At 44.5% G+C, this 26,478-nt stretch overlaps 1 protein-coding gene across 1 annotated transcript in view; it reads left to right on the top strand.

The window, feature by feature from the left end:
• The window catches only part of spag17 (sperm associated antigen 17), a 342,330-nt gene that overhangs the window by 33,970 nt on the left and 281,882 nt on the right, over positions 1 to 26,478 (top strand). Inside the window, exons 9-11 of the mRNA XM_078559611.1 lie at positions 4,135 to 4,326; positions 6,449 to 6,630; positions 12,975 to 13,109. Coding sequence (XP_078415737.1) covers positions 4,135 to 4,326; positions 6,449 to 6,630; positions 12,975 to 13,109 — 509 coding nt within the window. The remainder of the gene's footprint in view (positions 1 to 4,134; positions 4,327 to 6,448; positions 6,631 to 12,974; positions 13,110 to 26,478) is intronic.

Here is a 26,478-nt window from a genome sequence, read left to right as displayed (position 1 = left end):
AAGAGCCTCGGCACCTGGGAGTCTCTGAGGATATAAGCATCATGGGAGCTGCCAGGGTACCATGCACAGACTTGCAGAATCTTCATCCTGTGGTCACACAGTATCTGGACGTTCATCGAGTGAAACCCCATCCTGTTGATGAAGGTCGCTGGCTGACCCGCTGGCACCTTGATGGCCACATGTGCGCAGTCGATTGTACTCTGAATGCGTGGGAACCCAGCAATCGCTGCAAAGCCTTTGGCTCACTCAGCCTGGCTGGCCTCGTCCGTACAGAAATAAATAAATGAGCTTCTGTCACCAGCTTGATGCAACTGTGAACAGCTGATTGGGACACTCCACAAAAGTCCCCCACTGAGCCCTGGAAAGAGCCGGAGGCATAGAAGTTGAGGGCCACTGTGACCTTCAGAATCACTGGCATTAGGTTTCCACACACACAGTTGGAGGTGATCTCAGGCCCAATCATCTGACAAATAGAGGTCACGGTCTCCCTGGAGAGGCGGAGACTTCGGCATGCACCTCAGGCATGTTGAGGTAGCTGCATCGCCGCCTGTAAACCCTAGTCGGGTCTTCTCTGGCCCCTTCCCCCTTAGACTACCTGCTGGCCCTGCGCTTCTTGTGCCTGTGCCTCTCCTCCCACAGGTTGCTCCTTTGGAAGCTGCATTGGGACACCTAGCCTCATCTCCCTTCTGCCCCTCTCTTCCTCCTCAGGAGGTGCCACCAGCGGAGACCACAATCCCCATTACCTGAGTCACAGAAGGCTGCCTAATATCTGGAAGGGTCTACATGATCAAAATCCTCTGGGGGGCTTTTGAGTCCTGAAGTGTAGCCTAAAAGTGCTAAGAATGAAGCTCAGAACAGAGATGAAGCTGTCATATTCAAAAAAGCAACCAGCAGCAAACTTTCTCATAAAATCTTCACCACTCACACTGGCAATGCTGCTGATCCTTTTTATCCTGCCCTTGGATGAGGTTTTGCAAATGTGGGCTGTCTCCTTGCCCGTTTTGCCTGTGCGACGAGTGCAAAATCGCATGGGCAATGTAAAATCCAGTTCAGTTGGGTTTTTAATGGCTTTAAGTGGCCTCTTAATTGACGGTGGGCGCGGCTCCCACACCAGCAGCGCCTGCTGACCTGAAGATTGCGCGCCTGGGGGCATCGGGACACTCGCCTGACGTCCCCTCGCGCTATTTTCTGCCCGATCGGGTCAGGTGCGTGCCTGGCCGCAAGACTCTGCCCTAGGGGTCAGGGTTTAAAAATAAGGGGTCGCTCATTTAAGACACAGATGAGGAGAAATTTTCTCTCTGAGGGTTGAGAGTCTTTGGAACTCTCTTCCTCAAAAAGCAGTGGAAGCAGAGTCTTTGAATATTTTTGAAGCAGTGGTAGACAGATTCTTAATTAACAAGGGGGTGAAAGGTTATCGGGGTAGGCAGGAGGTTACAATCAGATCAGCCATGACCTTATTGAATGGCGGAGCAGACTTGAAGGGCTGATTTGGAAGCTCGCCCAACGTCACTGTGTGTCATTTTATGTGTCGGCGTGCGCCTGCACGGCGACGTGAAAATTCTGTCCTAATTTTCTAGTCCTCTAACAGCTCTCCTCTTAGTCTTCTCTTTTCCAGAGCCTTTACTAATACAGTTGCATCCTCTTAATTTGGTAACATCCTTTAAATCTTTCCTGAACTTTCTCTAGTGCTTCAATATTTTTTATGTGTTAATGTTCATGGCACTCCAAGTGCAGGCTAACCAATGTTTGTGAATTTAACATTGCCTCCTTGCTTTTGTATGCGCTCCTCGAGAAATGAACCCTAGTATTTTGTTTCCACTCTACATGACCTTAACAGCTTGTTACATTTGTAGTAACTTGTGTTTCAGTATTTGAAGATCTCTATGTTTCTCGACCCCATTTGGTTTCTTACCCTCGTAGCAATAACTGTCCTCCTTATGTCTCCTGCCAAAATGAACCACTTTGCATTTTGCTAACATGTAGTCCACTAGCACTAGAGGCTCAGGATAAGAATTTATCATTTGGAGTGGATATAACTGTTGTTTGTTACTCAGTCTTGGTATAATTTGCCTTGATTTAATGTAGTAATTATGGTTTTATTAAATGTGTAATATACCTTTAAGAATAATGCTTGTTAGGAAAGATCACATGATCTGTAGTAACCAATAGGAGAGTAGTGTGGGCTACCTCAGCAGACACTGTGGAGATAGCATTGGAGTTGAAAGCACACATGTAGCTGCAGCTGAGTACATGGTAAATAAAATTAATGTTTCCACTCAAGAAGTGTCTGCAGTTCAACTCTATTATCAACAGTAGTAACTTGGCCACCCTTACAACATTTATATAATAAATGAGCTATCAAATGGAGCATCTCACAGCAGGAATTCACTGGAGTTCAGAAAAATATGGGGGGATCTCATAGAAACCTATAAAATTCTAACAGGACAAGACAGGGTAGATGCAGGAAGGATGTTCCCGATGGTGGGGGAGTCCAGAACTAGGGGTCACAGGCTGAGGATATGGGGTAGACCATTTAGGACTGAGATGAGGAGAAATTTCTTCACCCAGTGGTGAGCCTGTGGAATTCGTTACCACAGAAAGTAGTTGAGACCAAAACATTGTATGTTTTCAAGAAGGAGTTAGATGTAGCTCTTGGGGCGAAAGGGATCAAAGGAGAAAGCGGGAGCAGGCTTTTGAGTTGGATGATCAGCCATGATCATAACGAATGGCGGAGCAGGCTTGAAGGGCCGAATGGCTTACTCCTGCTCCGAGTTTCTGTGTTTCTATGAATATGAAAAGAAAGACTTGCATTTATAAAGTTCCTTTCACAACCTCAGGATAAAGCACTTTACAGACAGTTAAGTGTTTTTAAAGTGTAATTGCTGTTGGAACGTAGGTAATGCAACAATAGCCTGCACATGGCAAGCTCCCATGAATAGCAATGCGATAATGACTAGATAATCAGTTTGTGATGTTGATTGAGTGGGAAATATTGGCCATGAGACCATGAAGAATTCTTCTGCTCTTCTTCAAAGTATTGCCGTGGGATCTTTTACATTCACCCGTGAGTCCAAGTTTTCTCCTAACTGCCTCTTCTCAAAGAGCAACTTCAGCTTCTCCAGTCTCAACTTGTGCTGCCACCTCTAAGGATTTGTATCCATATACCCCCAGGTGGCTCAGTTCTTGAAATTTTTTAAAATTATGCAATTTAATTTATACTGTCTGATGAATGCTGTTGTGGTCTCCGTTTAACTCCCGTCCAAAAGACAGCACCTTTGATAGTGCCGCACTCCCTCAGTACTGTACTGGAGTGTCACTCTCTAGAGGGTAATTCTACAATTTTTATGATGCATCAGGAGTTGGAAAATTTGAAAAGGGTCAATTTTCCTGACCTTTGCCTTGAGGAAATGCCTACTTGCCCAGCTACAAATGTCAGGTATAAACCCTGGAGACCAGTTAATAATTCTCCCCACCCTTCACATTGCTCAAGGATTTCTGGGGTTGGAGCTTTCTCTGCACTTGCCTTCAACACAGATCTTTTGTAAACATACAGATGAGGCCTTCCACATTGTTTTCCTATGTATATGCTCCCTGGGATGCAGAATGAAACCAGGAGCTTTAACCTGCCCCTGATCTCCAATCCATGGATCTGCAGAGGTAGCCAGGGAGGTTTTCTTTTGTATGCTGTGTGACAATTAGAGCTTTCAATAGTCAGAAAGCCCTAATCTTAGAAACCCAGCACGCCACTGAGAGGCCAAATTTTTACCCGTTTGATAGCTGCAAGCCCTGACCATGGGGCAGACCAGTGCCAGGTCTGCTCCAGACCATGGTAATGGCATGGGAAAGGTCCAGTGCACTCCATAATAAGCATCCCCAAAATGTCTAGTGCAGATCAGTTGAATTACATCTTGTGCTGACAGATCATAGACCAGCATTGAGGGTGGTCATAAGAGCCTGTGGCCTGGGATGTTGTACCTTTGCAACTGAGAAAAGATACCTGATATACAGAAAAAATAATAGATCTCCAGTGAGTAAGGGATGCTAGACCCTATTTTAACTCTGCAAGTGGGTGGGTTTTGATTAGATTAAAATTGTACCCATTGTATCATCAGTATTTCCTTGGTTTAATAACAGACGATGAACCTGATGATGGTCCTCAACGCTACATCATAATCCAAGGTTTCCAAAATCTTAAGTTTCTACTCATGTTGGAAAAACTAAGAATTAATATCTCTGCTGTAATAATGGTCAGTTATGAAAAGAATGAAAGTTTCCTGAAAGTGGATGCTGCTGAACCTGAGATACACCACTCGGAGTCACTTGAAGGTCAGTTTTTCACTCTTTTTTTCACTCTTTCTCAGGTGAGTTATAGTTAACACCAGTTTGGTCACCAACATCAGTCACTCATTGGGTATAAAATAAGTTGTTATGATTGAGTCCTAACGGAATTAAGCAGGAAAGGAAATCTAGCAGAGTATTTTGGGATTTCCATATTTTTGATTATTGTTTATTTAAATATGTTGTATTTAAATCCATAACCACAAAGAAACAAGAATATGTAATTCAGCTGTTCAAATCTCTTCCACCATTAAATTACATCAAGGCTAATTTGTACATCAACGCCTGCCTTTGTTCCATATTCCTTGATAATTATATACAAGAAAAATCTAGTTCAATTTTCAATTGATTTAGTGTCCACAGCATCTTGGGGAAACAAATTCCAGGTTTCCACTACCTTTTGTGTGAAAAAATGGTTCCTAATTTCATTCATAAATAGCCTAACTCTAATTTTAAGATTATGCCCTCTTTTCTGGATTCTCCGACCATAGGAAATAGTTCCATTGTATCACTCCCATTAAACTGTTAATCATTTTAAATCTTTTGATTTAACATGCATCAACATTCTCAAATCAGGGGAATACAAGACAGGTTTATTCAACCTGTCCGTATAATTTAACCCTTTAAGCACTGGTATCATTCTGGTGAGTCTGTACAAAACCAGTTTCAAGACCAATATATCTTTCCTGAGGTTTGTATCCAAAACTGAATGCAGTACTCCAGATGGGATCACTTCTTCACTTTTGAATTCAATCCCATCAAGATAAAAGCTAACATTTCATTAGCCTTTTTGATACTTTTCTGCACCTGTGCACAAGCTTTTAGTGATTCGTATGCACAAACACCCTGGGCGCAATTTTTAGGTCGGCTTGTGGGAGTGTGTCCAACCCGATCGGATGCGAAATCGCACAGGATGACGTTGGGCAAGCATGCCGACGTCATCTTGCGCTCGCGCGATATTTTGGTCGGCGGGCATGTGCAAAAGTTGGAAGCACACCCAGCGACAATTAAGAGGCCATTTAGTGCAGTTAAAGTTGTAATTGTCTCCGATTTTCCGTGGTCCATCCAACGTTACGGTTGGCGGACGGGCAAATCGGGCAGGCGGACTTTGCATTTTTCATGAAACCTCATCCAAGGGCAGGTTGAGGTTTCCATTATTAACTTAAAAAAATTAAAAATGTATGAACAGAATTTTTATTATATATATGTTCAGGTGACTGATTCTGATGCGTGGATTTTTCCGGATTTTAAAAACGTTATTTATTGGTTTTAAAGCCTTCAGCTCCCTAAGGCAACTCTTTGCCTTCAGGGAGCTTTTATTTAGTGCTCGTCTGCGCCCGCGCTTCCATCAGTGCCTGCCCTCCTCCCACCCCAACCCCAGCAGCGCTGAGTATTTCAGCCTGCGCTTCACGTTGGCTGGTGTTTAATTGACTAACCAGCGTGAATTTGCATCGGGGGCCAATCGCAGACGGCAATCTGTTCCCTGGCCATTCCCGGGCCCACCAATCGCACCCACACGCCAACCTAAAAATCGTGCCCTTAAATCCCTTTGCTCCTCCAGAGCTTCTAGCCTCCCACTATTAAGTGAATATTCTGTTCTTCTTTCTCAACTTTTAGAAATGATATCCCAGTACAGGCAACAACTTCTAAAATACAGTCAGGCATTTATAATTATTGTTTTAAAACTAATTTAGAAATTAAGCAATAAAATTCAATTCTACCTAGTGACAGTTAACCTTTTGATCAGGTGCACAAACTTTTGTCATTTGCAGGCTGGTTTATGATTCATGACATATTAGTGCTTCTTCTTTTCTCCCCAGGATTTCCCAATTCCTCCACATCTCACACTGAATCAGTCCACTATCTCTTAATCATAAAAGGCATTCAAAGAAATGAAACACTAAATATTACTGAATGGGCACTTTTGGATTCTAGAATCCCTGAAATTTGTATCTCTGCAGTCCATAATCTCAGTTTATAAAATTATGCTCCATTTATATTCAATTCTGGTATACTGTTTTGGTAACAACATGGCAATCATGGAAGTCAGTCAAAATATTTTTATTGAAGTAAACCATTAAATAGCTTTCAAAATTATCGCTGGTTGCAGCTATTGAAACAGAGAAAAAACAAAAGGAGGAAGCCAACAAGAGCCTGGAGAATTTTTGGAAGTACCTTGAGCCTGTTCTGAGTAGTGGAAGATCAGGATCCAAACTATTTGATATAGCCAGGCTCCAATATACAGTGAAGGAAGCCATCTTACCACAAGACTGGGACAATGATGATATGAAGGTCAGTACCAACCCAAAACTTCAGACTTAACTTTATTAGTCTGATTGCCATAGTCAGTTACAGCACAGAAGGAGGCCATTCAGCCCATCAAGTCCATGCCAGCTCCCCATGGAGCAATCCAGTCAGTCTCAGACCCCCACATGATCCCTGAAGCCCTGCAAAATTATTTCCTTCAAGTGCCCATATTTCTTTTTGAAGTCGATGAATGTTTCTGCTTCTGCCATCCTTGCCAACAGTGAGTTTCAGGTCATTACCACTTGCTGCATGAAAATGTTCTTCCTAACATTCCTGCACCTCTTGCCCAAAATCTTAAATCTCCCCTCACTTTTCTTTGCCTCAAGGAGAACAACTCCAGCTTTTCGAACCTAACCTTGTAATTAAAACCTCCCATCCCTGTTGCCATTTTGGTAAAACCTCCACTTCACCTTCTCAAGGGCCTTCACATTTTTCCTAAAGTTGGTTGCCAGAACTGATGCAATACTCTAGTTAGTGCCCAACCAGAGCTTTATAAAAGTTCAGCATACCTTCCCTGCTTTTGTAACTCAATGTCCCTATTTATGAAGCTCAAGATCTCATATACTTTGCTAACCACTCTCTCAATATGTCCTGTCATCTTCAAAGATTCATGCACATGCACCCCCAGGGGTCCCTCTGTTCCTGCACTCTCTTTAGAACTGTGCCGTTAAGTCTATCTTGCCTCTCCCTATCTCTTCTGCCAGAATGCATCACCTCACATTTCTCTGTGTTAAATTTCATTTGCCACTTGTCTTTTCATTCTCTTAGCCTATCTATGCCCTGTTGCAGGCAACTTGTATCATCCTCACTGTTTGCCTGTCCTCCTAGTTTGATACCATTGGCAATTTGAAATTTGGCTCCATATTCCAAGATCCAAATCATTTATATATAGCAAAAATGGCAGTGGTCCTAGTGCTGACCCTTGGGGAACACCACTGCTTTCAATCCTCCAGTCTGAAAAACAACCATCTACCATATCTACCATCTCTTGCTGCTTTCAATCCTTGAGCTAATTTTTTATCCAATTGTACACTGACCCTCCTATTCAATTAGCCTCAATTTTGTTAAACGAGACTTTTATGTTGTACCCTGGCAAACATTTCCTTAAAATCCATACAGAAAATCCATTTTTAGATTAATAAGAGGATGCCTTCAACAAATTAAAATAGTAAAAAAAGGCAACGCACTGCAGATGCTGGATATCTGAATTATAATCAGAAAATGCTAGAACTATTCAGTAGGTCAAGCAACATCTGTGGAGATAGAAACAGAATTATCATTTCAGACCTTTCATCAGAACTGGAAAATGTTATAGATGTTAAGCAAGCACAGAGGCAGGGAAAGCAGAAAGGGGAAGAAAGAACAGAAGGATAGGTCTATGATAAAGTGTAAGCCAGGAGTGATTAAACGAGAAAGTGTATGGTGGAAAAAGGAGCTGGTAATCCAATGAATCAGATGAAAGCCCTACAATCCTGCCGCAGGAATAGTGGTAGACAATTAAACAACTTACGCAAGGAGGAGGCTCTCTGAACATCGCTATTCTAAATTATGGCAGAACCTAGCATGAGTGCAAAAGACAATGCTGAAGCACTTGTAGCCATCTCCAGCCAGAAGTGCTGAGTGTAAGATCGATCTCCTGAGGTCTCCACCATCACAGATGACAGTCCAGCCAATTTTATTCACTACAAGAGATATCAAGAAACTGCTGAGCACACTGGATACAGCAAAGACTTGTGCTGCAGAACTAACTGTGCCTTTAGCCAAGCTATTCCAGTACAGTTACAACTCTAGCATCTACCCAACAAAGTGGAAAATAGCTCAGCTATGTCCTATCCACAAAAAGCAGAATACATTCAATTCAACCAATTACTGTCCGATCAGCCCACTCTCAGTTACCGGCAAAGTAATGCAAGGCGTCACTGACAGGGCTATCAAGCGACACTTACTCAACCATAACCTGCTCACCAATGCTCAGTTGGATTCTGCCAAGGGCACTTGGTTCCAAATATTATTGCAGATTTGGCCCAAACACAGCCAAAGGAGCTAAATTCTAGAGGTGAAGTGAGAGTGACTGCCCTTGACATCAAAGCAGCATTTGACAGGGTGTGGCATTAAGGGGTCCTAGTAAAATTGAAGTTGATGGAAATCAGTGGGACACTGCCCATTAGCTGGAGTCATAACTAACATGTTCCAAGTGGTGGATGAACTGGCTTCTGCTCTCAAGCCTTTGTGCACAAAGGATGATATCAGAAGTCACATGAACATGGCAAGCCAGAGTACACAAAAGCACTTCTTCAAAAATCCCCCTCTTCATAAAAAAAAACAAACCTCCATACACTATCATTTGCAGTTGCAAGTCATGGACATAAGCGGTCTACGATGAAAACCACACGTACAGAAAACTATTCATTCTAGTCTGTCCCATTTCTTTATTTTTTCATGGGAGGGGCTGGTGAGGCCAGCATTTGTTGCCCATCCCTGATTGCCCTCGAACTGAGTGGCTTGCTGGACCATTGCAGAGGGTTGTTGGTCTGGAGTCACATGTAGGTCAGATCAGGTAAGGATGGCAGATTTCCTTCCCTAAAGGACATTAGTGAACCAGATAGGCTTTTACAGCAATTGATGATAGTTGTTATGGTCACCGTTACTGAGACTAGCTTTATATTCCAGATTTATTGATTGAATTTTAGTTCAGCTGCTGTGGTGGGAGTATTAGCACGGACCTCTGGATTACTAGTTCAGTGATATTACCACTACACCACCTTCTCCCCCGACTTTCTTCTGCCCCTGCACACATATTGCAGACACAAACCTGAGTGTTCACGTCTTCTAGTGGTACAGGTGTGGATTGTTATTGGCCAATTGCCTGGTGTCTGCTCATTCTTTGGGTGATATTGTCTCTCCGGGGAATGTTGTCGCCGTGGCGAGTGTTGCTGTTGTGGGAATTGTTGCTGCTAATCCATTACCTTTATTGGGGAATGGGTTAACCTCTGAGACTGATGGTTGTTCAGTTCCTTCAGTTCCTCATGCGGTTGGTGAAATCACATCTTCCTCATCAGCTGTCTGCTGTGAAGGAGCAGCTTCTCCGGTTGCACATATATGTCTGCAGTTACGACAATATATCTGATCATTCATTTTCATTGTGCACAATCAAGATGACAACTTTTCTACACAGGAATCAAATGGGCTGACTTTTGTTGAGAGTGCTGAATGTTTGAATTCTGACCAGCTCTCCAACTCTTGACTCTGATAATGATTTGGCAACTTTTTCAAAGTGAAATTTGGCTTGCTGTTGTTTCACTTTGATTTTGTAACTCATTCCTGTTGCTACAACTGGCTTCAGTAGTTTTTAAGCTATGGGAAGAATAGTTTTCTGTACATGTGTGGCTTTCATTGTAGACCTCATACGTCCATGACTTGCAACTGCAAATGATAGTGTATGGAGGTTGGTTTTTTTAGTCGCTGACTGGACTACTTTTCATGCCTTCTCTGGGTATGCTTCTGTGCTCTAGGGTTGCCTTGTACACGTCTGTGCTGGATCTGCATGATTTTTTAAATGATTTCCTTTCACATTTTTCACTGCTCCCTCAGCCTTTACATTTGACTGGGATAGTGTGGAGACGATGTGTAGTGCTAAATTTCCCAATCATTTACAAAGCACCTGAATTCTTCATTTGTGAACTGAGAGCCACTGTCACTCATCACAATGTCAGGAATGCCATAACAACTGAAGTGTGCTTTCAGGCATTCTACAATCTTACTGGTAGTCATTGACATCAGCTTGTCTAACTCTCAGTTGCCTGAATAGTAGTCTACTGTGACAAGTTAATCTGTTTCAGTGAGAAAGAAGAGGTCTACTCCAAGCTTCATCCATGGTCTGCCTGGTTTGTCATGAGTGGCTCTTTAGCTTGCTTAGCTTGATGTTCATTACAAGCATTATATTGGCTGATATGGTCCTCGATTTCAGTGCTCATGTTTAGCCAGTAGAGCACCTCTTTTGCCTTCCTCAGACTAAACTCAATTCCTTGATGGCTTGCATGGATGTGCTTCAGTATCTCTTTTCCCATATCCTTAGGGATAATGATTCTAGTTCCTTTGTATAAGATGCCATCTTGGACAATCATTTAATCTCTGTATGCCCAATAGTCTCATATAGTAATAGGTATCTTCTTGATGATTTCAGGACACCCTTTCATCACCCTTTCATTCTGCAGCACTTGAAGAGTTTCATCTCATTGTGTAGTTTGCTTGATCTGAGCAGGACCCTTGTCTGTGCGATTCAATGCGTATGTTAGGTTGATGACTTCTAGAGCATGTCGTGCTTTTGCTTCACATTGAATCTGGAAGATTTTGCAAACTGTACGAGCATCATCAACTTTCTTCAAAGGCAGTGCAGCTCTTGACAGCATGTCAGCAATGTATATCTGCTTCCCCTGTTTGTACTTCACTTCCAAATGATATCTCTGCAAACAATGTAACGTGCTTTGCAGATGCTTTGGAGTGGATAGAAGCAGTTAGAGAAAGATGCTTTGTAGTGGCTTGTGGTCATATTCTGCTGTCACCTTGTCTGTCCCAAATATGTGCTGATTAAAATGCTCACAAGCAAAGACAATAGCCAGGCACTCTTTCTCAATCTGTGTGTAGCGTTGTTCAGTTTACATTAATGCTCTGGATGCGAATGCAACGAGCTGTCTTTGCTGCATGAGCGTTGCTCCAAGCTCTGTCTTGCTGGCACCACACTCCAGGGTGACTTCATTGCTAATGTCATAGTACCTCAGCACTGGCATTGTCGTCACTAGTTGTTTGATGCGAGTGAAAGCTACTTCTTGTTCTGTGCCCCAATACCACTGAACATCCTTTGCAGTGAGCTCACGTAGAGGTTCACACTCTGATGAAAGATTGGACAAGAACTTGGCAAGGTAGTTCACAAATCCAACAAATCATTTCACATCTGTTGGTTGCTGCATCTTTGCTACAGCTCTCACCTTATCAGGATCAGGGCCCCCAATCTTATTTAGTCGGCAACCCTGGCAGCAGCAACTTAATTAGCCAATTACTGTAATTCTTTTGCTTCCTGTACATGGCCTATTTACTTGACTTCAGTCATCTTCAGTTGCAGTTTCTTGTTCAGCTTCAGGTTCATTTGGCGAGATCTCTCTAGCAGGGGAAATTTACAGGAATCGTATAAGTCCCTAAGACAGTAGGTGACCTCACTTCGACCAGCAGTGGGACCCACTGAAGAATATTACCGTAATTGGCTAATTAAGTTGCTGCTGCCAGAGTTGCCGACTAAATAAGAATGGAGGCCCACCTCCAAGAACTGCCTGCCCAATCAGACGGCTGGTAGCTCAGCAGACTTAGCAGTGCCACCAGTAGTGGTGACCATTGCTTAGGCTGCAGCTGCCAGGAGAGGGCGCTTCAGTGGCCAGGAACCCCCAAAGAGGAATCAGTGGGGCTTGGAGGATACCAAGGCAAGGCAGGCAGGTCCTGCTGAATGGGGGGAGGGTGGGTTCATGGTACACAGATGGCGCAGTTGCTGTGGTGGTATCTATTGCTGCCTGAGGTGACCCTCCGTGTACCATGGAGTGCTCAAAATGGAGGGCTATTCCTTCCTGGAGTCTGCTGGGAGTCTGCCTGATTTTACTGGGCAATCTTCCCCCGCACAGTAGTAGGTTCTCCCCCCACCTCGCTTCGATGTCGGCAAAATGCCCACGGAAGCAGAAAGTGGCCTTTAATTGGCCACATACGTAGTGCAATTGTGCTCCTGACAGACAACAAATCTGCCTACTTTCCCATCGCTGACAAAACTTCAGGGTGGTGGGAAGACATGGGGCACACCCCTCCACCTTCCCACACCATTTTGCAAGTCTTCCCACCTTCCAGCCCGTCACCAAAGGACTGGTAAAATTCTGGCCATTAAGCCTATCCTCTCTCCACAGATACTACCAGCCCTGCTGAATATTTCCAGCAATTTCAGTTTTATTATCTTCTCTCTCCCTGCTTTAAAAAATACACCAACATCAATTTGACTGCGGACAACCTGTTCTTTTCTCCTCTTCAGTGTTCATTTAATTTTGTGATCTGTAAAACACTTTGGGGGATTTTCACAATGTGAGGGCAGCAACGTTTTCGATGAGCTCAAGTTTATGAAGGATGGAAGATAGGAGACTGGCCAGGAAAGCTTTTGACTAATCTCTCAAAATATTGTCTGTTACAGTGTGAGATTTAATTTTCTAAACTATCAGAGTTGTGAAGTGGCATTTTGTTAGCATGTCCTACTGCATCTCCTGAACATGTTTCTGAAAACGATGTTATTTCTTTATTGTCAGCTGGAGTTTGGTGCGACAATATTTGAAGATATCGCCAGCATGATTTATGATTGTGAAGACTGGAAAAGACAACATCAGAACTATCTGCACAATATTAAGCTCATTACTGTGCCAACACCTTCAAAAAAGGAAGAGGTAAAGCAGCAGATTCTATATTAGGATCTATTATTATGAAGTTCCACAATAACTGATTTGATTATATGATGTAAGCTTTAAATATGGTCTATTTTTCAATGTAATAAATTATTATAGAGGAATATTTCATCTGTGCTCCATGAGAAAATTGCTAGCCTGTTCATAAAACAACTTATAATTCAGTTATGAATGTTGCACAGAGGGAATATTCATTATATATAACAGTAAAATTAAATATAAGGCTATTCTGCTCTCTTTTTGAAGGCTAAATAATAGAATTGATGGCTGTTCTTCTGAATTTTGACCTGTTTTTCCTCAGGAAGGGGCTGATTTATTACTGGGATATAAAAGTAAATGCATCCTAATTTAAAAAATAGCATCAATGCAGAAGGTGGTTAATATGCAGATTAAAAGTCGAGTAAACAATTAGTGAATTGCTATTTTGTTTGTGTATCAGGAAAATGACAGGAGTAAATATTGACAGGGAATAAGAACTTCTGGTTTGCGAGCTTTGTGCTAACACACAGATCCCGATTTTGCCATGCGCTCACATTTTATGAGGGTCTCAGCAACCTATTTGGCACTGAACTGAGATTCCAACCCTCTATCCCCCCTTTTATAAAGACCATCTGCTTCCACCTCTACAACAATGTCCACCTCAGCCCATCTACAGTTGCAGGCCTCATCCATGCCTTGTTCACCTCCAGACTCAACTATTCCAATACTCAAACAGAATTACCTGGAAAAACTCAGCAGGTCTGGCAGCATCGGTGGAGAAGAAATCAGTTAACGTTTCGAGCCTTCACGGCCCTTCGGCAGAACTGAAGCATAGTTAGGAGAGGGGTGAAATATAAGCTGGTTTAAGGTGGGGGGGTGGCGGGGGGGGGAGAGAGAAGTTGAGGGTGTGGTGATTGTGGAGATAAGCAAGCAGTGATAGGAGCAGATAATCAAAAGATGTCACAGACAAAAGGATCAAAGAGGTGTTGAAGGTGGTGATATTTGTCTAAGAAAAGTGCTAATTGAGAATGGAAGACAGGACACTCAAAGTACAGCTCTAGTGGGGGTGGGATGGAAAGACTAACAAGGTTTTAGTTTTAGATTTAAAAATAATGGAAATAGGTGGGGAAAGAAGAATCTATATAAATTATTGAAAAAAAAAGGGGGCGGGGGGAGAAACGGGGTGGGGATGGGGGGAGGGGGAGTTTAAGATCTAAAGTTGTTGAATTCAATATTCAGCCCGGAAGGCTGTAAAGTGCCTAGTCGGAAGATGAGGTGCTGTTCCTCCAGTTTGCGTTGGGCTTCACTGGAACAATGCAGCAAGCCAAGGACAGACATGTGGGCAAGAGAACAGGGTGGAGTGTTAAAATGGCAAGCGACAGGGAGGTTTGGGTCTTTCTTGCGGACAGACCGCAGGTGTTCTGCAAAACGGTCGCCCAGTTTGTGTTTGATCTCTCCAATGTAGAGGAGACCGCATTGGGAGCAACGAATGCAGTAGACTAAGTTAGGGGAAATGCAAGTGAAATGCTGCTTCACTTGAAAGGAGTGTTTGGGCCCTTGGACGGTGAGGAGAGAGGAAGTGAAGGGGCAGGTGTTGCATCTTCTGCGTGGGCATGGGGAGGTGCCATAGGTGGGGGTTGAGGAGTAGGGGATGATGGAGGAGTGGACCAGGGTGTCCCGGAGGGAACGATCCCTACAGAATGCCGTCGGGGGGGTGAAGGGAAGATGTGTTTGGTGGTGGCATCGTGCTGGAGTTGACGGAAATGGCGGAGGATGATCCTTTGAATGCGGAGGCTGGTGGGGTGATAAGTGAGGACAAGGGGGACCCTATCATGTTTCTGGGAAGGAGGAGAAGGCGTGAGGGAGGATGCGCGGGATATGGGCCTGACACGGTTGAGGGCCCTGTCAACGACCGTGGATGGAAAACCTCGGTTAAGGAAGAAGGAGGACATGTCAGAGGAGCTGTTTTTGAAGGTAGCGTCATCAGAACAGATGCGACGGAGGCGAAGGAACTGAGAGAATGGGATGGAGTCTTTACAGGAAGCAGGGTGTGAGGAGCTGTAGTCGAGGTAGCTGTGGGAGTCGGTAGGCTTGTAATGGATATTGGTGGACAGTCTATCATCAGAAATTGAGACAGAGAGGTCAAGGAAGGGAAGAGAAGTGTCAGAGATGGACCATGTGAAAATGATGGAGGGGTGGAGATTGGAAGCAAAATTAATAAATTTTTCCAGGTCCCGACGAGAGCATGAAGCAGCACCGAAGTAATCATCGATGTACCGGAGAAAGAGTTGTGGGAGGGGGCCGGAGTAGGACTGGAACAAGGAATGTTCCACATACCCCATAAAGAGACAGGCATAGCTGGGGCCCATGCGGGTACCCATAGGCACACCTTTTATTTGGAGGAAGTGAGAGGAGTTAAAGGAGAAATTGTTCAGTGTGAGAACAAGTTCAGCCAGACGGAGGAGAGTAGTGGTGGATGGGGATTGTTGGGGCTTCTGTTCAAGGAAGAAGCTAAGGGCCCTCAGACCATCCTGGTGGGGGATGGAGGTGTAGAGGGATTGGACATCCATGGTGAAGAGGAAGCGGTTGGGGCCAGGGAACTGGAAATTGTTGATGTGACGTAAGGTGTCAGAGGAATCACGGATGTAGGTGGTAAGGGACTGGACAAGGGGAGAGAGAAGGGAGTCAAGATAATGAGAAATGAGTTCCGTGGGGCAGGAACAGGCTGACACGATCGGTCTGCCAGGACAGTTCTGTTTGTGGATTTTGGGTAGGAGGTAGAAGCGGGCCGTCCGAGGTTGGGCGACTAGTATTCCAATACTCTCCTGCCTAGCCCCCTTCTTCCTCCCTTAATAAAGATGGCAATGGCATAGAGGTATTGTCGCTGGACTAGTAATCCAGAGACCCAGGTTAATGCTCTGGGGACCCAGGTTCAAATCCTGCCACGGCAGATGGCAGAATTTGAATTCAATAAAAATCTGGAATTAAAAGTCTAATGATAACCATTGATTGGTGTAAAAACGCATCTGGTTCACTAATGCCTTTTAGGGAAGAAATCTGCTGTCCTTACCTGGTCTGGCCTACATGTGACTCTGGACCCACAGCAATATGGTTGACTCTTAAATGCTCTCTGAAATGGCCTAACAAGCTATTCAGTTGTGTCAAACCGCTACAAAGCTGCCACAAAAAAGGACTGAAACCGGATGGACCACCTGGCACTGACCAAGGCACCGGATACATCCCTGCAAAGTCCTACTTCCTAATATCTGGGGACTAGTGCCAAAATTAGGAGAGCTGTCTCACAGACTAGTCAAGCATCAGCCTGACATAGTCATCCTCATGGAATCATATCTTACAGATAATGTCATCACCAACCCTGGCAGAGGTGACGGCACAGTGGTATACAGTCGGGAGGGAGTTGCCCTAGGAGTCCTCAACATTGACTCCGGACCCCATTAAGTCTCATGGCATCAGGCCAAACATGGGCAAGGAAACCTCCTGATTACCACATACAACCTTCCCTCAGCTGATGAATCAGCACTCCTCCATGTTGAACACCACTTGGAGGAAGCACTGAGGGTGGCAAGGTAGGGGACTTCAATGTCTCGGTAGCACCACTACTGATCAAGCTGGCTGAGTCTTAAATTACATAGCTGCTAGACTGAGTCTGTAGAAGGTGGCGAGGGAACCAACAAGAGGGGAAAACATACTTGACCTCATCCTCACCAACCTGCTTGCTGCAGATGCATCTATCCATGACAGTATCGGTAGGAGCAACCACCGCACAGTCATTGTGGAGATGAAGTCCCGCCTTCACATTGAGGATACCCTCCATCATGTTGTGTGGCACTACAGCCGTGTTAAATGGGATAGATTTCAAACAGATCTAGCAACTCAACTCTGGGTACCCATGAGGCACTGTGAGCTATCAGCAGCAGTAGAATTGTACTCCAACATAATCTGTAACCTCATGGCCTGGCATATCCCCCCTTTATCATTACCATCAAGCCAGGAGCTCAACCCTGGTTCAATGAAGAGTGCAGGAGGGCATGCCAGGAGCAACACCAGGCATACCTAAAAAATAAGGTGTCAACCTGGTGAAGCTATAACACAGGACTACTTGCATGCCAAACAGCGTAAGTAACAAGTGATAGATAGAACTAAGTGATCCCACAACTAACGGATCAGATCTAAGCTCTGCAGTCCTGCCACATCCAGTGGTGAATGGTGGTGGACAATTAAACAAGTCACTGGTGGAGGAGGCTCCACAAATATGCCCATCCTCAATGATGGAGGAGCCCAGCACATCAGTGCAAAAGATAAGGCTGAAGCACTTGCTACAATCTTCAGCTAGAAGTGCCGAGTCGATGATCCATCTCGACCTGCTCCATAGGTCCCCAACATCACAGTCCTCAACCAATTAGATTCAATCCACGTGATATCAAGCTGAAGGCACTGGATACTGCAAAGGCTATGGGCCCTGACAATATTCCGGCAATAGTACTGAAGACTTGTGCTCCAGAATTTGCCGTGCCCCTAGTTAAGTTGTTCCAGCACAGCTACAACACTAGCATCTGTCCGGCTATGTGGAAAATTGCCCAGGTATGCCCTGTACACGAAAAGCAGGACAAATCCAACCCAGCCAATTACCATCCCATCAGTCTACTCTCGACCATCAGTAAAGTAATGGAAGGGGTCATCAACAGTGCTATAAAGCAGCACTTTCTTAGCAATAACCTGCTCACTGATGCCTAGTTTGGATTCAGCCAGGGCCATTCAGCTCCTGACCTCATTACAGCCTTGTTTCAAACATGGACAAAAGAGCAGAGCACCCGAGGTGAGGTGACACTGACTGCCCTTGACATCAAGACTGCATTTGACCGAGTGTGGCATCAAGGAGCCCTAACAAAACTGGAGTCAATGGGAATAGGGGGAAAACTCCCCGCTAGTTGGAGTCATACCTAGCACAAAGGAAAATGGTTGTGGTTGTTGGAGGTCAGTCACAGCTCCAGGACATCACTGCAGGAGTTCTACAGGGTAGTGTCCTCGGCCCAACTATCTTCAGCTGCTTCATCAATGACTTTCCTTCCATCATAAGGTCAGAAGTAGGGATGTTCGCTGATGATTGCACAATGTTTGGCACCATTCACGACTCCTCAAACACTAAAGCAGTCCATATCCAAATGCAGGAAAACCTGGACAACATCCAGGCTTGGGCTGACAATTGGCAAATAACGTTTGTGCCACACAAGTGTCAGGCAATGACCATCTCCAACAAGAGAGAATCCAACTATCGCCCCTTGACGTTCAACGGCATTACCATCACTGAATCCCCCACTATCAACATCCTGGGGGTTGCCATTGACTAGAAACTGAACTAGACTAGCCACATAAATACTGTGGCTACAAGAGCTGGTCAGAGGCTAGGAATCGTGCGACGAGTAACTCACCTGACTCCTCACTTTCCTGGATGAATGCAGCTCCTATAACACTCAAGAAGCTTGACACCGTCAAGGACAAAGCAGCCTGCTTGATTGGCACCACATCCACAAACATTCACCAACTCCGATACACAGTAGCAGCAGTGTGTACTATCTACAAGATGCACTGCAGGAATTCACCAAGGCTCCTTCAACAGCTCCTTCCAAGCCCATGACCACTACCATCTAGAAGGACAAGGGCAGCAGATAGATAGGAACACAACCACCTGGAAGTTCCCCTCCAAGTCACTCACCACCCTGACTTGGAAATATATCGCCGTTCCTTCACTGTCGCTGGGTCAAAATCCTGGAACTCCCTTTCTAACAGCACTGTGAGTGTGCTACACCACATGGACTGCAGCAGTTCAAGAAGGCAGCTCACCATCACCTTCTGAAGGGCAACTAGGGATGGGCAATAAATGTTTGCCCAGCCAGTGAAGCCCACATCCGTGAATGAATAAAAAAAACTGGAGCTCATCTAAAACTCTGCTACATTTACTCTAAATCACACCAAATCAAGTTTTCCCATCACCTCTGTATTCACTACTGATATTGGTTCCTTATGCACAACACATTGATTTTAAAATTTTCATCTTCCTGTTGAAACCCTTCCTATTTGTAATTAATAGTGTTAGTGCTGTACATTCTTTAAATCTGCCAGTATTAGCGCTCTTAATTCTCTGAAACAATAGTGTCAGCGCTGGACATTGGCTGCATTCTGCTGTGTCAGCTCTGGCCATTCTCTGAACTTGGTAGCGTTATCACTCTGCATCCTCTGAGCTTGGTAGTGTTGCTGTGCATTCTTTGGCCTCAGGAATGTTAGCACTGTGCATACTTTGAGCTTAGTAGTATAGGGCTGTGTATTCTTTGAAATTGGTAGCATGTCTGACAATGACTGAATTATATTGCACATTATGGAGAATTGAAGTACTCTGCAATTGATTGGATCAAATTACACAATCAGACAAAGTGTTGCATGAGTCGGTGTGAATAAATAACCTGCGTTATCCAACAAAGTGGTGCAAACATATGCATCAGAAAAAGACAGCTCTCCTTTTTATCAAAATACCTTGATCGCTGTTGGTCTACAGAAGTGACAGATTTTTTTTGAAACAGAGTTGAGGGGGTTTTAAGTACTCAATATAGGCAGTAATGAGGTTATTGGCAATAGGGCACTGCACTAATGGGCAGGCAGCAAAAGGGTCTGCAAGGAAGAGCTAGACAGAAAGCAGAGGAATTATTCTATATAAATTGAGAACATCCGCTGAAGTTCCAGTAGCATTGCAAATTTTTTGTATTATTATAAGTTATATTAATTATGCCAACTGAATTAAGCAACTCTGATCATAACTTGCTGTGGAATAAAGCAGCTTGAGATTCAAATAAACTTTACCTTGTCTGTTCAGAGATATTGTAACATAAGATAGCATGTAAAAGACGCTATCTTTGAAATTTGATCCAAATTCCAAAGGGCTGCAATACCATAGTAAATATAGAGCAATGCAAGTCAAAGCCCATAAAAGAAAAATGCTCGGACAGATTACGGGGCTGACCATCGTCACTAAACCTTCAAAGGCAGAGCTGAATTTATGACGATGACAACAGAATTTTTATCTTATTAAAGAATATTTTTCTACCTTCACATTTTCTCTGAGAAAATTCCCTTTTGGTCCTTTTATGTCAACTGTTCCCCAATAAAATGAGTTTGTCAATGTAAGTGTGATTCCCTATGATTGAGCAATCTGAAGTGCCAGAAATTGCTTTTCTGGAAATGTTTTCATTTGCCATTTTTTATCTTCAGCATCTTATGTCCAAATAAGGATTTAAGTAAAATAATAGTAGTACATATTTCACAGTAACATAATTAAATTAATGTATTGAATTGTTTGGCCTAAGAAAGTGAGTATAGCTAATTTCTCCAGATGTGTCAGGAAAAGGAGAACACAGCATCATTTTCAAGAAAGCTTTAATGTGAGTACCATGAAATGCTCAAGGAAGGGGATGATTGGGAATTAATATTCCTGACTACAAGGTATTCGGGAACAAGCGAGAAGGAATCAAAGGAGGTAGATGGCAGTATTGATCAAAGAAACCGATAAAGCACTGGAGAGGATAGTATAGTTGAGGGGTTAAAGACAGGGTCTGTTTGACTAAAATTAAGGAACAATAAAGGAGCTATGCTACTGGGCCATCAACTAGTGGTAAGGAAAAAGAGGAGCAAATTTGCAGGCAGATTACAGAAAGACGCAAGAATTGCAGAGTACTGATAATGGGGGATTTCAATTATCCTAATAAAAGGGCAAATGGGGGAGGAATTCCTGAAGATGAGTGTGGAGATGAGTGTATTTCCAGCCGAATGAGAGAGAAAGCGATGCAGAAATATTTCTAGGGAATTAAGTGGAGGCCAGTAAAGCATGCCTCAGTGGGAGAGTATTTGGAGAAGTGATCATAATATCATCAGGTTTAGAGCAGTTATGGAAATCAAGTGTAAAAATACTAAACTAGAGGAGGGCTAACTTTAGTGAATTGAGAAGGGATCTGGCCCAGGTGGATTGGAATCAAAAATTGTTGGCCAAAATAGTAATTAATTATGAGGATATGGTTCAGGGACCAAGCAGACACAGCCTTAAAAGGGGGAAAGGAAGGGCATCTGAAGCCAGAGCTTGCTCGATGACTCGCTGCTGTGTGCTGAGCGCAGCTCCCCTATAAGAGGGGCAGACTGCCTTTAAGAGGTCCATGCTAGTTGTGCATTGTGTTATTCACACAAACTGCTGGACTGTCTATTGAGCACATAGCCAATCAGCAGCGTGTTTCATGCTGGGCTGCATCCTGGAATCATTTATATCAGAAGGCAGCACAAAGTTTGTGTTCTGCCTGCCTCAGTGGGAACAGGGATAAGTAGTTTGTGCAACACAATCCCTGTGCCAAAAATGGGCCTTATCCAATTTTTCCCTCAATATATTTTGTTGATCTTTATCATCAAGGGTGGAAATGTTGTATAACCAAACCATGACTGAAGAGAGTCTTAAAATATTAGAGCAAAATATTTTACAGCAGAGCTTTAAGAATTTTACCCCTCCCAGCAAACGCAGCAGACATACATTTATCATACTCATTTTCTTTTGACAGCTCTGGCCCATCCCCTACATGTAAGCAGCTTCATAACTTCATAACTCTGGCACCACTTGCTTGTTCTTCATACATTCACTACTTCTGACAATGCAGCCACACCTAGGCTGTCTGCTTGGCCTTGGCACTCCCAGATCTGTGCTTACACTCAAGGCCTGTGTTATATTTAGAAGCAGAACCTGTGTCCTGGGCTGCTGCTTATTTGGTATTTAACATCTTCCAATCTTATTTCACCCACACCTTTCAATGCTCACCTGTTTTTAGATCTTGCTGCTCCCTATGTTCACCTGGAGTACTCAGCTCTCTCGTAGGCATCTCTCTCCATTAATGTTTACGAAACCTGTCTTCTCTCTTATTTTACAGAGAGACTGCAGAGACTAAAGGGGCACTGAGGAGTGAGAGTTCCATTTGAGTGCTCTTAGATGCCATTGTCCACAGTTCTCCCTCTCTTATCCCAAACTTTAATGATGATGATGGCAGGTTTTCGCAGGCGAAGATCATGGGAAGGCTTGTCTCTTTGGTAGGTGGCATGACCTTTGGTGACTGAAGAGACCAATTCTTGATTTGCAGGCGATTGAGCAGTTGGGGTAGAGGAACTCCTGGTTTTGAACGACAATGGTATAAATAGATTCCTTCCGTTGTCTGCACCTTTCTTCAGCAACTTGGCATCTGTTTGTTTTGACTTGTAAATTACTTTCCTGGTTGTTGTGTGCCAGGTATCTCTATCAGCTGTCTCCCCTCTCACCCATTAGTCAACATCAGCCAGAGAGAGCTGTCTTTTTAGCCTCTCTTTGAAGCATTTGCGAGATGTGCCACGGTTTCGCTTGGTTCACCATAAAGCACTGTTCTTGGCATTCTGGAATCCTCCATGCTTGGCACATGTCCTGTCCAGTGCAATTGATGTTGCAAGAGAATGAATTCAATTTGGGCAAATTGGCTAAGGGCTTCATTGTGATGTAGTCTTGCCATCGGATATTCAAGATGGATTGAAGACAGTATTGATAGAAGCGCTCCAGCAGTTGCATTTGCTTTCTGTGTGGAACCCATGATTCTGATCTTTACAATGACAGCCGCTCCATATACTTGAGTTTTGGTAGAGATATATAGTGAATGGTTTTGTCAGACATGCTTTGAGAGGCGGCCAAAAGAGCTATGGGCCTTGGACAGTCGATTGTTTTTTTTCTTTATTTATTTCATGGGATGCTGGCGTTGTTGGTAAGACCAGCTTTTGCTGCCCATCCCTATTTGCCCTTGAATTGAATGGCTTGCTAGGCCATTTCAAAGGGCTATTAAGAGTCAACCACATTACTGTGGACCTGGAGTCACATGTAAGCCAGACCAGATAAGGACAGCAGATTTCCTTCCCTAAAGAACATTATTGAATCAGATGGGTTTTTACGACAATCGACAATGGTTTCATGGTCACTGTTACGGAGACTAGCATTTAATTCTAGGTTTATTAATTGATCAAATCTAAATTCCACCAGCTGCTGTGGTGGGATTTGAACCTGTGCCCCCAGGCCATTACTCTGGGCCTTTGCATTACTAGCCCAGTCACATTATCACCTGCCACCGCCTCCCCCATTACCTATGTCCTTATCGGTGGTGATGTAATACCTAGGCAGGTAAACTGCTCTACTGAATTGCTGCTGTCAGTGCTGATCTGTGGTGGATTCTAGTTTCCTTGTGGTTGTGGTTGGTGCTGCAGCTTCTGTTTCTCCCAAACTGTAACTATTTATGTCTGCTGTACCCCATTCCTTCCTGTCCTCATCCTAGCTGTCAAAGCCTTGAACCCCTGCACTCTCCCAAACCTCAAGCCCCCTGATACGGACAAACTACGAATTCTTCTAAGGTGGAATTTTTTTTATTCTTCATGGGGTGTGGGCGTCGCTGGTAAGGCCAGAATTTGTTGCCTATCATTAATTAGCCTTGAGAAGGTGGTGGCGAACCACCTTCTTGAACCATCTGTGCAGGGCCACATACAGTTCAGCTGGATTATGATCCAGCAACAGTGAAGGAATGGCAGCATAGTTCCAAGTCAGGATGGTGTATGGCTTGGAGGGGAACTTGCTGTTGGGGGTGTTCTTATGCTTCTGCTGCCCTTGTCCTCCTATGTGCTAGATGTTGTGGGTTTGGAAGGTGCTGTCAAAGAAGCATTGGTGAGTGCTGCAGCGCATCTTGAAAATGCCACACGATGTTGCTAGTGTGCGACAGTGGTGGAAGAAGTAAATATTTAAGATGGTGAATGGAGGGCCAATCAGTCAGACTGTTTTGTTCTGGGATGAACTTCTTGAGTGTTGTTGGAACCACACTCATCAACCTCTGACCTGCTCTTGTAGCCACAGTATTTATGTGACTGGCCAGTTCAGTTTCTGGTTAATGGTACACACCCCCCTGCCAAGAATGTTGATAGTGGGGATTCAATAATAATAATGCCATTGAATGTCAAGGGGAAAGGGTTAGATTCTTTCTTTTTGGATATTGTCATTGCTTGGCACTTGTGTGGCACAAATGTTACTGACCACTTATCATCCCATGCCTGAATGTTGTCCAGGTCATGCTGCATATGGACAGACTGCCTCAGTATCTAACGAGTTGCAAATGGTATTTAACATTGTGCAGTCATAAGTGAAAATCTCTGCTTTTGACTTATGAAGGAGGGAAGGTCATTGATGAAGCAGCTGAAGGTGGTTGGGTCCAGGACACTACCCTGTGAAACTCCTGCAGCAATGTCCTGAACTGAGGTGATTGGCCTCCAGCAACCATGACCTTTATGCTAGGCATGACTTCAAGAGGTGGGGTGTTTTCCCTCTGATTATATTGACTTAATTTTGCCTGGGCTCCTTGATGCCACACTTTGTCAAATGCTGACTTGTGTAGAGGGCAGTCACTCTCACCTCCTCTTTCAAGTTCAGCTCTTGGGTTCATGCTTGGATCAATGCTGTAATGAGGTCAGGAACCAACTGGCCACGGTAGAACCCAAACTGAGCATCAAGGAGCAGGCTCTTTCCATGTATGTGTCCCATGATAGCACTGTTGGTGACACCTCCCATCACTTTGCTGATGATCAAGAGCAGACTGATGGGTGATAATTGACTGGATTGAATTTGTGGATGGGACATACCAGGGCAATTTTAATCAAATCAAGTCTTGCCTGTTTTTGCATGTACTCAGAATATTTAGAACCAATAATTTTTAGCAGGTGGTTTAATGAGTTCCACTTACAGAGATAAATACTGGACTGTAACTTCCGACTAGCGTCGGAAAGTGCTGGCCCACACAAATTGGAAGAAATAAGGACGCATTTGAAAACTACGTTGCCACTTCTGTTTGCTGGAACTCCTTGCAGGCCCCAGCGAAGTGTAGCTCCAGCATATTCAAGGAGGCCACGCCCCCTATTTTACAGCACTTGCTGCCGTAAAGCAGGTAGGTTTAAAGGGGTTGGAGGGCGATCGGAAGCCTGTGGGGGGGTCGGGGAGGTTCGGACGTCAGGGTGGAGGTGTCGGTCGGAGGTTCGGGGTGGCAGCGGTTGGAAGTCCCACGGGGGTCAGGGGTGCGGGGATGGGCCGTCTGAGGTCGGGGGGTCTGAGGTTGGGGGGCAGTCCGAAGTTGGGGGGGGGGGGGGAGTGGTCTGAAGTTGAGGGGGTCCGAGGTGGGGGGGTCATTGTTTTGGGGAGGAGGGGGTGGGGGGCGGCGGTGTGGGTCTGGGGCCCAGGGTGGGTTGGGGGGGGTGGGGTTCCAAGGTCAGGTACGGAGGTCTGTGTGGGGGGGGCGGAGTTCAAGGTCAGGGGCAGTTGTTGGGAGTTGTCCGAGGTCAAAAGGGGGTGGATGGAAGTCAGATGTCTAGGGGTGTCGGAGTTCAGGAGGGAGGTGTGAGGGGTGTTGGAGCTTAGGGGGGTGATTGGGGGAGTCCCATTGGCCGGGGGTGGGGTGGGGGGGGGAGTGGTTGGGGTCAGAGGTGTGGATGTGGAGGAGTCCTGTGGGGTCTTTACAATAGTTACTCAGATGTTGGAAGAGGTTTTAATTCTTCTAAATTTTCCTGGGTAACTATTGTATTACCCTGGCGGAACCATCCGAAGATTGCGATTTAAATCACATTTTCAGGTGGTTCCCAGTGCAGTGCAATTGTCCAGAGGAAGTGTGCACTTCTGGGCAATTGCCGTGCAAACCCTGACCTGGGAACTTCCCAGAGGGATTCCCCAGTGCAACTTTGGGGTACCCCCAAAATCCGATGCAAGAGAGTGCGGAAGTTACAGGCCATTTTCTATGGCATAAATAACCATCTTTTAAACTTGTCAGCAGCACTCATTTTATTAGGTCTTTAACAAATCTGGGAAGGAGGAATTTGCAGGGATGTGGGGAGAGGGCGGGGGAATACGTGAATTGCTCCTTAGCACAGACACAATGGGCCAAATGGCTGCCTTCTGTGCTGTAATGATTCTATTCTATAATTTCTTACATTGTCGGGTAGATGCCAGTGTTGTAGCTGTACTGGAACAGCTTGACTAGGGCTGTGGCTAGTTCTGGAGCACAAGTCTTCTTTACTATTGTTGGGATGTTGTCAGGGCCCAGAGCCTTTGCAGTATTCAGTGCCTTCAACCGTTTCTTGATTTCATGCGCAGCGAATTTATTTGGCTGAAGACTGGCATCTGTAATGCTGGGGATCTCAGGATGAGGCCAAGATGGATCATCCACTTGGCACTTCTGGCTGAAGGTTGTTGCAAGTGCTTCCCAATTTCACAAAAAACCTCAGACACCAATTC

This window comes from Cetorhinus maximus, chromosome 16, assembly GCF_964194155.1.
Source record: "Cetorhinus maximus chromosome 16, sCetMax3.hap1.1, whole genome shotgun sequence".
Classification (NCBI taxonomy): Eukaryota; Metazoa; Chordata; class Chondrichthyes; order Lamniformes; family Cetorhinidae; genus Cetorhinus; species Cetorhinus maximus.
The sequence above is the reverse complement of the archived record's forward strand: the minus strand, read 5'-3'. Positions and strand labels throughout refer to the sequence as shown.